Source organism: Hemiscyllium ocellatum, chromosome 48 (assembly GCF_020745735.1).
Source record: "Hemiscyllium ocellatum isolate sHemOce1 chromosome 48, sHemOce1.pat.X.cur, whole genome shotgun sequence".
Lineage (NCBI taxonomy): Eukaryota > Metazoa > Chordata > Chondrichthyes > Orectolobiformes > Hemiscylliidae > Hemiscyllium > Hemiscyllium ocellatum.
This window is the reverse complement of record NC_083448.1, coordinates 5,943,120-5,957,383: the sequence shown is the minus strand read 5'-3', so window position 1 is coordinate 5,957,383 and position 14,264 is coordinate 5,943,120. Positions and strand designations below refer to the sequence as shown.

The window sequence follows — 14,264 nt, the reverse complement described above, 5'->3', positions numbered from 1 at the left end:
AAAGGTCACCAATGATTCTGACTCTGCCATTCCCACAGGCAGCGCATTCCATGCCCCCAGCACTCTCTGGGTAAAGAACCTACCCCTGACATCCCCCCTATACCTTCCACCCTTCATCTTAAATTTATGTCCCCTTGTAACACTCTGTTGTACCCGGGGAAAAAGTCTCTGACTATCTACTCTATCTATTCCCCTGATCATCTCTCATCAAGTCACCCCTCGTCCTTCGCCGTTCCAATGAGAAAAGGCCTAGCACTCTCAACCTATCCTCCTACGACCTATTCTCCATTCCAGGCAACATCCTGGTAAATCTCCTCTGCACCCTCTCCAAAGCTTCCACATCTTTCCTAAAGTGAGGCGACCAGAACTGCACACAGTACTCCAAATGTGGCCTTACCAAGGTCCTGTCCAGCTGCAACATCACCTCACGACTTTTGAATTCAATCCCTCTGCTAATGAACGCTAATACACCATAGGTCTTCTTACAAGCTCTATCCATCTGAGTGGCAACTTTCAAAGAGCTATGAACATAGACCCCAAGATCCCTTTGCTGCTCCACCTTACTAAGAACCCTACTGTTAACCCTGTATTCCACATTCTTATTTGTCCTTCCAAAATGGACAACCTCACACTTGACAGGGTTGAACTCCATCTGCTGCTCCTCAGCCCAGCTCTGCATCATATCTAAGTCCCTTTGCAGCTGACAACAGCCCTCCTCACTATCCACAACTTCACCAATCTTCGTATCGTCTGCAAATTTACTGACTCACCCTTCGACTCCCTCTTCCAAGTCATTAATAAAAATTACAAACAGCAGAGGACCCAGAACTGATCCCTGCGGAACTCCACTTGTAACTGGGCTCCAGGCTGAATATTTACCATCTACCACCACTCTCTGACTTCGACCGGTTAGTCAATTCTCGATCCAACTGGCCAAATTTCCCACTATCCCATGCCTCCTGACTTTCCGCATAAGCCTATCATGGGGAAGCTTATCACATGCCTTACTAAAATCCATGTACACTACATCCACTGCTCTACCCTCATCCACATAATTGGTCACCTCCTCAAAGAATTCAATAAGACTTGTAAGGCAAGACCTACCCCTCACAAATCCGTGCTGATTGTCCCTAATCAAGCAGTGTCGTTCCAGATACTCATAAATCCTATCCCTCAGTACCCTTTCCATTACTTTGGGAGTAAGACTAACTGGCCTGTAATTCCCGGGGTTATCCCTATTCCCTTTTTTGAACAGGGGCACAACATTCGCCACTCTCCAGTCCCCTGGTACCACCCCCATTGACAGTGAAGACAAAAAGATCCTTGCCAACGGCTCTGCAATTTCCTCTCTTGCTTCCCACATAATTCTCGGATATATCCCGTCAGACCCGGGGGACTTGTCTATCCTCAAGTTTTTCAAAATGCCCAACACACCTTCCTTCCTAACAAGTATCTCCTCTAGCGTACCAGTCCGTTTCACACTCTCCTCTTCAACAATACGGTTCCTCTCATTTGTAAATACTGAAGAAAAGTACTCATTTAAGACCTCTCCTATCTCTTCCGACTCAATACACAGTCTCCCACTACTGTCCTTGATCGGATCTACCCTCGTTCTCGTCAATTTGCATGTTTCTCACATACGTATAAAAGGCCTTGGGGTTATCCTTGATCCTACCCGCCAAAGATTTTTCATGCCCTCTCTTAGCTCTCCTCATCCCTTTCTTCAGCTCCCTCCTGGCTATCCTGTATCCCTCCAACGCTCTGTCTGAACCTTGTTTCCTCAACCTTATGTAAGCCTCCTTCTTCCTCTTTACAGGACATTCAACCTCCCTCGACAACCAAGGTTCCCTCACACGACCATCTCTTTCCTGCCTGACAGGTACATACATATCAAGGACACATCGTATCTGTTCCTTGAAAAAGTTCCACATTTCAATGACATCCTTCCCTGACAGCCTATGCTCCCAACTTATGCTCCTCAGATCCTGTCTTGCAGCATCGTATTTACCCTTCCCCCAGTTGTAAAACCTGTTGCACGCACCTATCTCTCTCCATAATTAAGGTGAAAGTCACAGAATTGTGGTCACCATCATCAAAATGCTCACCCACTAAAAAGCCCATCACTTGTCCCAGTTCGTTACCGAGTACCAAATCCAATATGGCCTCCCCTCTGGTCGGACAATCTGCACACTGAGTTAGAAAAGCTTCCTGGACACACTGCACAAACACCGCCCTGTCCATCTTCCCTCATGAGGATTCCTCACAGGAGCAGTCTGCACAACAATCTCCTTTCTCCTCCACCACTTCCCTAACATTGGCATGGGACATCCATGCCATCTCCCTGGCGCTACACAGGCTGAGATGAGTTGACGCAGCACAGGGTGTGCATTTGCACAGAGTGTAAGGTGTCAGCAGCAAATATAGGGAACATAAACTAAGACCAAGTGATGATTTTAACAGCATGGCATTCAACACCAGGCCATTGGTGTCGATTCACTGGGGCCAGAGCAACTTTAGACATTTCAGTTTAAACTCGTGCCTGGTCATTACATATCTGAGCTGCAAATGTGTTGCTGGTCAAAGCACAGCAGGTTAGGCAGCATCTCAGGAATAGAGAATTCGACGTTTCGAGCATAAGCCCTTCATCAGGAATAAGAGAGAGAGAGCCAAGCCGGCTGAGATAAAAGGTAGGGAGGAGGGACTGGGGGGAGGGGCGATGGAGGTGGGATAGGTGGAAGGAGGTCAAGGTGAGGGTGATAGGCCGGAGTGGGGTGGGGGCGGAGAGGTCAGGAAGAGGATTGCAGGTTAGGAGGGCGGTGCTGAGTTGAGGGAACCGACTGAGACAAGGTGGGGGGCGGGGAAATGAGGAAGCTGGAGAAATCTGAATTCATACCTTGTGGTTGGAGGGTTCCCAGGCGGAAGATGAGGCGCTCCTCCTCCAGCCGTCGTGTAGTTGTGTTCTGCCGGTGGAGGAGTCCAAGGACCTGCATGTCCTCGGTGGAGTGGGAGGGGGAGTTAAAGTGTTGAGCCACGGGGTGATTGGGTTGGTTGGTTCGGGCGGCCCAGAGGTGTTCTCTGAAGCGTTCCGCAAGTAAGCGGCCTGTCTCACCAATATAGAGGAGGCCACATCGGGTGCAGCGGATGCAATAGATGATGTGTGTGGAGGTACAGGTGAACTTGTGGCGGATATGGAAGGATCCCTTGGGGCCTTGGAGGGAAGTGAGTGTGGAGGTGTGGGCGCAAGTTTTACATTTCCTGCGGTTGCAGGGGAAGGTGCCGGGGGTGGAGGTTGGGTTGGTGGGGGGTGTGGATCTGACAAGGGAGTCACGAAGGGAGTGGTCCTTGCGGAACGCTGATAGGGGAGGGGAGGGACATCTATTATAAACCGACTGACTCCCACAGCTACCTGGACTACACCTCCTCCCACCCTGCCCCCTGTAAAAACGCCATCCCATATTCCCAATTCCTTCGTCTCCGCCGCATCTGCTCCCAGGAGGACCAATTCCAACACCGCACAACCCAGATGGCCTCCTTCTTCAAGGACCGCAGATTCCCCCCAGACGTGATCGACGATGCCCTCCACCGCATCTCCTCCACTTCCCGCTCCTCCGCCCTTGAGCCCCGCTCCTCCAACCGCCACCAAGACAGAACCCCACTGGTTCTCACCTACCACCCCACCAACCTGCGCATACAACGTATTATCCGCCGCCATTTCCGCCACCTCCAAACGGACCCCACCACCAAGGATATATTTCCCTCCCCTCCCCTATCAGCGTTCCGCAAGGACCACTCCCTTCGTGACTCCCTTGTCAGATCCACACCCCCCACCAACCCAACCTCCACCCCCGGCACCTTCCCCTGCAACCGCAGGAAATGTAAAACTTGCGCCCACACCTCCACACTCACTTCCCTCCAAGGCCCCAAGGGATCCTTCCATATCCGCCACAAGTTCACCTGTACCTCCACACACATCATCTATTGCATCCGCTGCACCCGATGTGGCCTCCTCTATATTGGTGAGACAGGCCGCTTACTTGCGGAACGCTTCAGAGAACACCTCTGGGCCGCCCGAACCAACCAACCCAATCACCCCGTGGCTCAACACTTTAACTCCCCCTCCCACTCCACCGAGGACATGCAGGTCCTTGGACTCCTCCACCGGCAGAACACAACTACACGACGGCTGGAGGAGGAGCGCCTCATCTTCCGCCTGGGAACCCTCCAACCACAAGGTATGAATTCAGATTTCTCCAGCTTCCTCATTTCCCCTCCCCCCACCTTGTCTCAGTCGGTTCCCTCAACTCAGCACCGCCCTCCTAACCTGCAATCCTCTTCCTGACCTCTCCGCCCCCCCCCCACTCCGGCCTATCACCCTCACCTTGACCTCCTTCCACCTATCCCACCTCCATCGCCCCTCCCCCCAGTCCCTCCTCCCTACCTTTTATCTCAGCCGGCTTGGCTCTCTCTCTCTTATTCCTGATGAAGGGCTTATGCTCGAAACGTCGAATTCTCTATTCCTGAGATGCTGCCTGACCTGCTGTGCTTTGACCAGCAACACATTTGCAGCTGTGATCTCCAGCATCTGCAGACCTCATTTTTTACCCATTACATATCTGAGCTTACTGATAACAGAACAAGACAAGACAAAACCCTAAATGCAGCAATTACTATCCCCAGAAAGACTGTTCAGCCTCCGGTACCACAGACAGAAACTTGGGAGAGAAACATAGGACCTTTTAGAAGAAAAATCAATTTGACAACTAAATTACTCCCTTGCCTGCAGATGATCCATCGATCGCTTCACTTTTACCAATTTAAATATTGAAGCTTCTACCTAGAAGTGTGTCAGGGCAGGGACAGCACGGGGTTAGATACAGAGTAAAGCTCCCTCTACACTGTCCCCCCATCAAACACTCCCAGGGCAGGGACAGCACGGGGTTAGATACAGAGTAAAGCTTCCTCTACACTGTCCCCCCATCAAACACTCCCAGGACAGGGACAGCACGGGATTAGATACAGAGTAAAGCTTCCTCTACACTGTCCCCCCATCAAACACTTCCAGGACAGGGACTGCACAGGGTTAGATACACAGTAAAGCTCTCTCTACACTGTCCCCCATCAAACACTCCCAGGACAGGGACAGCACAGGGTTAGATACAGAGTAAAGCTCTCTCTACACTGTCCCCATCACACACTCCCAGGAGAGGGACAGCACAGGGTTAGATACAGAGTAAAGCTCCCTCTACACTGTCCCCCATCAAACACTCCAGGACAGGGACAGCACGGGGTTAGATACAGAGTAAAGCTCCCTCTACATTGTCCCCATCACACGCTCCCAGGGCAGGTACAGCACGGGATTAGATACAGAGTAAAGCTCCCTCTACACTGTCCCCCATCAAACACTCCCAGGACAGGGACAGCATGGGGTTAGATACAGAGTAAAGCTCCCTCTACACTGTCCCCCATCACACACTCCCAGGACAGGGACAGCATGGGGTTAGACACAGAGTAAAGCTCCCTCTACACTGTCCCCATCTCACACTCCCAGGACAGGGACAGCATGGGGTTAGACACAGAGTAAAGCTCCCTCTACACTGTCCCCATCTCACACTCCCAGGACAGGGACAGCACGGGGTTAGATACAGACTGAAACTGCCTCTCTGCTACCATTAACACCCTCAAGACTGGGACAGAATGGGGTTAGATATAGAGTGAAACTTCCTCTACACTGTTCCCCATCAAACACTCCCAGGACAGAGTAAAGCTTTCTATACACTGTCTTTTGGAGCTGAGATTCATGCGGTGTCGCACGGTGTGAGCTTGCAAAGGCAGCAGGGGCTGGTTGACATTAGCTGGTGCTCATGTACAAGTACGCTATACCATTTGAGCCCTTTCTCCAGTATTCACTGCAGCTGAGAAACCTGCAGGTCTGTGGAAACAGGCAGGTCCAGTTCGGTCCCAGGGACTCAGCGCTCCCCCTTCCACAGCGGCAGTCCCTTCTGCCTCTCCGATGTGGTGTGGTGCTGAAGGTGGCTCAGCACAGGACTCTCTGTATGGCCCTGTGAGTTGCAGCCCTTTTGAAATACTTACGGGAATCGCGTGCAGGAGAGCGACGAGGAAGATTACTGGTATCACCAGGAGCAACGTGCAGATTAGCCACCACTTGTACTTGCGCCAGACAATGTGCCTCATCGCCTTCAAGGGAGAACGGAACCACAGGAAGGAGGTATCCGGCCGGCTGCAATCATATCAAGAAAAGGCTTAAATACTGGAAAATGGGCCCCATGGAAGAAGGTCTCTGTTGGCTGTCAGATCACACATTACTGATATCTAAGGTCGGATACACAAACTGCTGATCTTTGCCTTCATCCTGTCTTGGGAGAGGGGCATATGACGCCCATTCCAAATTGCCACTGAGCTGAGTGCTGTTCGGAGTCAACAGCGTTGCAGAGGGTTCAGAGTCACCTCCAAGCCAGACTGGGTAAGCACAGCAGTGGGCAGCACGGTGGCACAGTGGTTGGCACCGCTGCCTCACAGCGCCAGAGACCCGGGTTCATTTCCCGCCTCAGGCGGCTGTCTGTGTGGAGTTTGCACATTCTCCCCGTTTCTGTGTGGGTTTCCTCCGGGTGCTCCGGTTTCCTCCCACAATTCAAAGATGTGCAGGTTAGGTGAATTGGCCGTGCTAAATTGCCCATAGCGTTAGGTGTAGGGGTAAATGTAGGGGAATGGGTCTGGGCAGGTGCGCATCGGCGGGTCAGTGTGGACTTGTTGGGCCGAAGGGCCTGTTTCCACACTGTAAGTAATCTCAGAAATCTAATCCAAGAAATCTAATCGAAGATTTCCTTCCCTAAAGGGCACAGAGTCATTGAGCTGAACAGCATGGAAACAGACCCTGGGGTCCACTTCCTCCATGCCAACCACATATCCCAACCTAAGCTAGTCTCATTTGCCAGCACTTGGCTCACATCCCTCCAACCCCTTCCTATTCACGTACCCATCCAGATACTTTTTAAATGTAATTGTACCAGCCTCCACCACTTCCTCTGGCAGCTCATTCCATACCCGTACCACCCTCTGCGTGAAAAAGTTGCCCCTTCAGTCTCTTTTATATCTTTCCTCTCTCACCTAAAACCTATGCCCCTCTAGTTCTGGACTCCCCGATCCCAGGGAAAAGACTTTGTCTATTTATCCTATCCATGAGTCCAGATCTCCACCAGCGTGTTGGGTTCTAAATTGCCCTCCGAAATGGCCAAGCAAGTTACTCAGTCCAAGGGCAGTGAGGGATGGGAACCGAATGCTCGCCAATCCAGTGATTAAAAATTAACACACGGCCTGTGTGTCATGCGCTTAACAGTCTGGATAGTGGTGGATGTTTCCAGTGATCTCAGGGTTGCTAACGTCTCTCAGTGACTACTCACAACACTCTGTCACTTTTCTACCTTGGCGCATGGCAGGTTGAGGCAAAGACTCACTCTAAGTGCTGAACATTATCAAAGGGTTTTTTGGGTCACACACCCACACAAATTCAGGTCCCTCTGTCCCGTGATGTCATGCAAATCAGTTCAGAATTTGGCAGCTAGCCCTCACACGGTGTGGAGAACTGATGTTCTGTTGCTCGAGTTACAGTCACAGGCCTCAAAGACTTTGTGAATTCAAACCCTCTTGCGTCTCATTGACAAAGACAGAGTAGCCAAATTCACACAATGATAGTGTGGAAGCAGGCCATTTGAACAACTGAGTCCATACTGACCCTCCGAAGAGCATCCCACCCAGACCCAACCCCCATCCCAATATCTCTGCAACCTTGCATTTCCCATGGCTAAACCACCTCGCCTGCACGTCCCTGGACACAACGGACAACTGAGCATGGCCAATCCACCTCATCCGCACAGCTCTGGACTGTGGGAGGAAACCCCCGCAGACACGGGGAGAACGTGCAAACTCCACACAGACAATCGCCCAAGGCTGGAATCGAACCTTGTTCCCTGGTGCTGTGAGGCAGCAGTGCTAACCACTGAGCCACCGTTCCACCCCTGGGCTGGATGATACAACATCCCCACTTCCTGCTGTGAATCCTGTCGAACTTTGAACTGGTTCTCTGGAATGCCTTTGGAGCTACAGCGACCAGCTGAAATGTGGAGGGGGAGGGGGAGGATGGCAGTGGTGCCTAGTTCACTTGTTTCACTTCCTACCTCATGGAACGTTATATTTTAAGGGTGCAAGTCTTACACTGAGACACCAGAAAATAATCCAACAGCCTTAATTCAGCAGGTAACACTGAAAGTTTTGTATTTCTCAAGGAGAAATCAGGACAACTGACAAACTTCAAAGATAGTGACAATTTATACCACGTGGGAAAAGGGTGCTGATTGGTTGCTAAGTCATCTCCTATTGGTCAAGATATTGCCATGGAGGGTACACCAGGGAATTACCGTCCTCTGCTCATTTGTTTAATTCAAAAATGGCATAATGCCTGGTCATGTTCCTTTTGGCTGCAGAGGAGGGGTCCCTCAGAATAAATAATAGCAAGCTTCTGGCAAATACAAGCGAGCCACATTACAAACTGGACTGATAATCTTCACTAAGTTGTTAAAGTCATTAGCACACTTGGGATTGTCCAGCCAGTTCTGTCCAATCTTGGAATCACACCTAACATTACACATTATGTTCTAAATTCAGTTGGAATCTATGCCATATATTCTGTGTTAGCCAGCTGAGATTACTGGCGCAGCGCAAGCCTTGGGGGTGTAATTTCTATGTCAGTTAGGGGGATTGTTTTGGTGACTCTAGTGTTATGGACATACTTTGGAGGTTCCAGTCTGGGATTCATATTAGGCTCATCTCTTCCCTTCCCGGCTGGCCGCTCTTCAGCTTCACGTTCCGTCAGCAATTCCAGGGTCAATTCCAGTTTTCCCTAAACACACCAAATAAGGAACGAAACATGGAAATGAGACATCAGCTGGTGCCGGGGGTGTAACAGCTTAGTGTATGGGCAGTGCAAGGTGTGGGCAAGGGAACAGGGAGGCTGTGGGAGGGCAGGAGACAGACAGAGAAGAGACAGAGACAAAGAGAGAGGGCTAAGGGTGAGAAACATGGTGATAGGACACAGAGAGAAAGGGTAACATGAAAAACAGTCAAGGAGGGCACGGATTCTGAACAATGTGTGTGTGTGTGTGTGTGTGTGTGTGTGTGTGTGTGTGAGAGAGAGAGAGAGAGCGAGAGAGAGAGAGCGAGAGAGAGAGAGAGACTGATGAACAGAGAAAAGGAGAGAAAGAACCAGATACTTGGAGACAGAAAGATGGATAAAGAAGCAGAGAGAACTGCAGGAGAGAAACAGAGTGAGAAAGAACGAGATGGAGAAAGAGCGAGGGAAAGAGAGTGAGAGAGATGCAGGCAGTGGCAGAGACAGGCAGAGGGAAGGAGAAGAAAGAGAGAGACTTGAGTATCAGTTGTGCCTGCTGTAACCTCGCATTTATCACAATATGTAAGAAAGACAAGTTTGCACATTATACACAGAGCAGGAGGAGACCAAATGTACTGTTCCTCCCCTCAGCGAGATTCCTTGTCCTCCTATAACCACTCAAGTCAAGACATGGCTCATTCTGACCACGCTGTGTCTAAACCCTAAACTCACTCTGTCACGAAGTCAGAGTGTTAAATCCTCCACTCCTGCATTCGCTTTCACTTCCTCTCATTGCCTCATGAAGAGGTTGAACAGGAGTGAACTGAACTCCACGGGGATCGGTCAGTGGAGGAGATTCCAGGACTTTAATCAACTCTTCCCCAGAGAGCAGGAAAGTGGCGTTTCACCCACGTCAGATCGACCTTGATGAGAATTGAGGGGCCGAATGATCTACTTGTACTGCGAACGAGCTCAAGTAATGAAAACAACAAACGCTGGAGACCATCAATGCCTGGATTTTGATTTTGCTTGGGCTACCCGTCATCTCCTCTGACCAGGCAGCAGAACGCCACTTGGGCACAAGGTAATAAATTGTGAGGAAAGGTTGCCTGTCCGAGACTGGAGTACAGAAGATTAAGGGACGGTGAAGTTGGGGGAGTTTAAGATGATTGAAGGAATTGATAGGATCGATTAAGGAAACAGGTTGGGAAGTGTGGAAGGGTGGGTAAAGAGTCAGGGAAAAGGCGGAAGAGGGGATATTCAGGAATCTGGAGACATCTCGGAACAGAGGGAAGGCCTTTTATCAGGATAGACCCAGGAATGCTCAGCGAAAGAATATTTGCTCTTACTGTCAAATAAGGTTTGCCCTCTTCATATGTGACGCACGGCCACCAGCCTTTAATACTCTTCTGCTTGAAGAGGGAAATCATCTTTTGCAAGCTGTCAGACGAGGAGTCCTCCTGCTTAAAGAACTTCTCCAATGTGCAGTTATCCGCCCACTTGGTTGGGCACCGGAAGGCGTTCAGATTAATCTCAAGATAGCCTGCCGAGGAGAGAGAGAGAAAAACCCAAGGGTCAACACAGAGCTGGGTGCTCAGGGAGCAATCGGTCAGCCTGAGAAAAGGGTGAGAGAGTCCCAAACAGTTCACCGCAACTCATCAACATCAGTAAACAGTGCGGTGTCAGGGTCTGCCGGACAGGATCATTGCCGTGAATGATAAAATTCCTTCCCCCCACCCCGGGTAGGGTGTGGAAGTGAATTCAAGCCAGGATTCCCACTCGCTAATCATCACGCTCTGATGTGTCCAAGAATGTGCAAGTGTGCTGCCTAGCACTGTGGGTCAGCCAGCTGGTGGTGACGCATTCAAGTGGCACATGTTGACATACATGCCTGTTCAATTCTGTGCCTGACTAAAGGTCGCTGTGAGTGTAAAGCAGGCAAAAAGAGAGATGCCTTTTCCCTACTGCTCCCAAGACAAATCTGTCAACACAGCAACTGACATACACACACACAGAGCAAGGTTCAGGTACACACACATACACAGAGCAAAGTTCAGGTACACACACACACACAGAGCAAGGTTCAGGTACACACACATACACAGAGCAAAGTTCAGGTACACACACATACACAGAGCAAGGTTCAGGTACACACACACACACACACACAGAGCAAGGTTCAGGCACACACACACACACCAAGGTTCAGGTACACAGACACACACACAGAGCAAGGTTCAGGTTCAGGTACACACACACACACAGAGCAAGGTTCAGGTACACACACACACACACAGCAAGGTTCAGGTACATACACACACAGAGTATGGTTCAGGTACACACGCACACACACGCAGATACACAGAGCAAGGTTCAGGTACACACACACACAGAGCAAAGTTTAGATACACACACACACAGAGCAAGGTTCAGGTATACACACACACACAGCAAGGTTCAGGTACATACACGCACACACACACACAGAGCAAGGTTTAGATACACACACACACAGAGCAATGTTCAGGTACACAAACACACACACACACACAAAGCAAGGTTCAGGTACACACACACACGCACACAGAGCACGGTTCAGGTACACATACACACACACACACAGCAAGGTTCAGGTACATACACACACACACACACACAGAGTATGGTTCAAGTTCACACACACAGACACACAGAGCAAGGTTCAGATACACACACACACACACACACACACACACACACACACACACCAAGGTTCAGGTATATCCACACACATGTGCTCTCGCTCTCTCCCCCCAAACCCCTCTCTAAAGCGACCCAGGTGTTTGATTCCCTGATGTGGCAATGGATTGCAAACGGGCTGGAGGTGGGGTTGGCTGCTCCATGTCTAATTCTCAACTCCAGAGTATGTGCTAGCAAACATTAAGAATAAGTCTCAGTGACACCGCCAACCCTCTCTGAATACAACACTCCTCTGCCCTCACCTGACACCAGCTGGTTAATGCAACATAACAAACCCAACACTGAAAGGCTAACACATCTGGAACAAAACACACAGTCACCCAAAACAGGTTTCATTTTAATCAATGGAGTGGCAAGTCATTGGCCCTCTCCCTCTCTGGGCTCTCACCATGAGCAACCTCCTTTATCCACACTGTTCTTTCTTAAATACAGGGCACAATGATTTCCCATGTCTCAGGTTTAAGGTCCCTTCTAAGTGGTAACCCAAGTCGCTTAACCCGGTGCTCTCCACTAGTGTACAAGTGCTGTGTAGTCTGCAACATAAGAACTTAAAATATATGATCTAACTCAACTCTACTGACTTTCACCATCCCTCAGCCTCCTTAAGAATTAGAATTACAATGAGAATCCCTACAGTGTGGAAACAGGCCCTTCGGTCCAACAAGTCCACACCAACCCTCCAAAGAATAACCCACCCACACCCATTCCCCTACCCTATATTTACCCTTGACTCATGCACCTAGCCTACACATCCCTGGACACTACAGGACAATTTCACCAATTCACCTAACTTGCACGTCTTTTGATTGTGGGAGGAAACCGAAGCACCCAGAGGAAACCCATAGAGACACAGGGAAAATGCGCAAACTCCACACCGACGGTGGAGTTTGTATCTAATTTATCAAGTTGTCTTGAATGGTACATGAACAGGAAAGGATTGGGGGGATACAGGCTAGAAGCAGGCAGGCGGGCCTAGTTTAGTTTGGTTTGGCAATGGACTGCTTGGGCCGAAAAGTCTGTTTCCGTGTTGTATGACAGAGTCTCCAATGCCGTCTGGAGCAGAGAATTCCAAAGGAGCAGCCATGGGCACCCGAATGGGCCCCAGCTATGCCTGCCTCTTCGTCAGATATGTGGAACAGTCCATCTACCACAGCTACACTGGCACCACCCCCCACCTTTTCCTCCACTACATCGATGACTGTATCGGCGCTGCCTCGTGGAGGTTGAACAGTTCATCCACTTTATTAACACCTTCCATCCCGACCTCAAATTAACTTGGACCGTCTCAGTCTCCTCTGTCCCCTTCCTAGACCTCTCCATTTCTATCTTGGGCGACCGACTCAACACAGACATTTACTACAAACCGACCGACTCCCACAGCTACCTACATTATATCTCCTCCCAGCCTGCCCCCTGGAAAAACGCATATTCCCAATTCCTTCGCCTCCGCCGCATCTGCTCCCAGGAGGTCCAATTCCAATACCGTACAACCCAAATGGCCTCCTTCTTCAAAGACCACAATTTCCCCTCCAACGTGGTCTACGATGCCCTCCACCGCATCTCCTCCACTTCCCGCTCCTCCGCCCTTGAGCCCCGCCCCTCCAATCCCCACCAGGACAGAACCCCACTGGTCCTCACCTCCCACCCCACCAACCTCCAGATACATCGTATCATCCTCCGTCGTTTCCACCACCTCCAAACAGACCCCACCACCAAGGATATATTTCCCTCCCCTCCCCTATCAGCGTTCCAGAGAGACCACTCCCTCCGCAACTCCCTCATCAGGTCCACACCCCCCACCAACCCAACCTCCACTCCTGGCATCTTCCCCTGCAACCGCAAGAAATGCAAAACTTGCGCCCGCACCTCCCCCCTCAGCTCCCAAGGGATCCTTCCATATCTGCCACAAATTCACCTGTACCTCCACATACATCATTTACTGCATCCGCTGCACCCGATGTGGTCTCCTCTACATTGCAGAGACTGCCCGCCTACTTGCGTGGACCAGGTGAGGTGTTCAAAGCGCGTTTTGCAGAGGCTACCTAGTGACAGCAGTTTCTGGGAACGAAAGCCATACACAGAGCGTCCCACAGTCAAGCCACTGAAAGGGAGAGTTCCCAGCTACCCGTGTCCCCAGAACATGAGCTGTGCTTCCAGATTATTCGTGCCCCAGGTTGTTACTTGATATCCCCAGAAATTGTGGAAGATCAAACAGCAGAGTCTATTAAAGGTTACCTAAGTAGTCGTCAAAAGACACTTTATCGTTGTCCCACAGTTGGAGAATTAGCTTCGGAGGCATCTTCATCTCTGTCTCATCCAAGCTCCAAATATAGTTCTGAAAGAGGCAAAAAGACTCTCTAATGACTGCTCCTGGCTGAATCACTGAGAAAACAGAGCCCGCACACAGTACGACTAACATCAAAGTGAAGTACTGGGGCTGCTGGAAATCTGAAACAAACACAGAAACCCAGCAGGTCTGGCAGCATCTGTGGACAGAGAGAAACAGAGTTCACGTTTCGAGTCTGGCGTGACGCCTCTTTAAGTTTTACGACTGGGAGAATTTGCACAGATTAAATCTCCAGCCGGCACTTGGACAGAATAGACGAAGAAATAAGATTGGCAA

General features: G+C 50.2%; 1 protein-coding gene across 1 annotated transcript in view; it reads right to left on the bottom strand.

Moving 5' to 3' along the window:
* LOC132836899 (myoferlin-like) overlaps positions 1-14,264 on the bottom strand; it is a 141,436-nt gene that overhangs the window by 1,295 nt on the left and 125,877 nt on the right. The window contains exons 49-52 of the mRNA XM_060856466.1: positions 13,877-13,976; positions 10,252-10,445; positions 8,805-8,914; positions 6,091-6,238 (exon numbers count right to left, since the gene is read on the bottom strand). Of these exons, the coding sequence (XP_060712449.1) occupies positions 6,091-6,238; positions 8,805-8,914; positions 10,252-10,445; positions 13,877-13,976 (552 nt within the window). The remainder of the gene's footprint in view (positions 1-6,090; positions 6,239-8,804; positions 8,915-10,251; positions 10,446-13,876; positions 13,977-14,264) is intronic.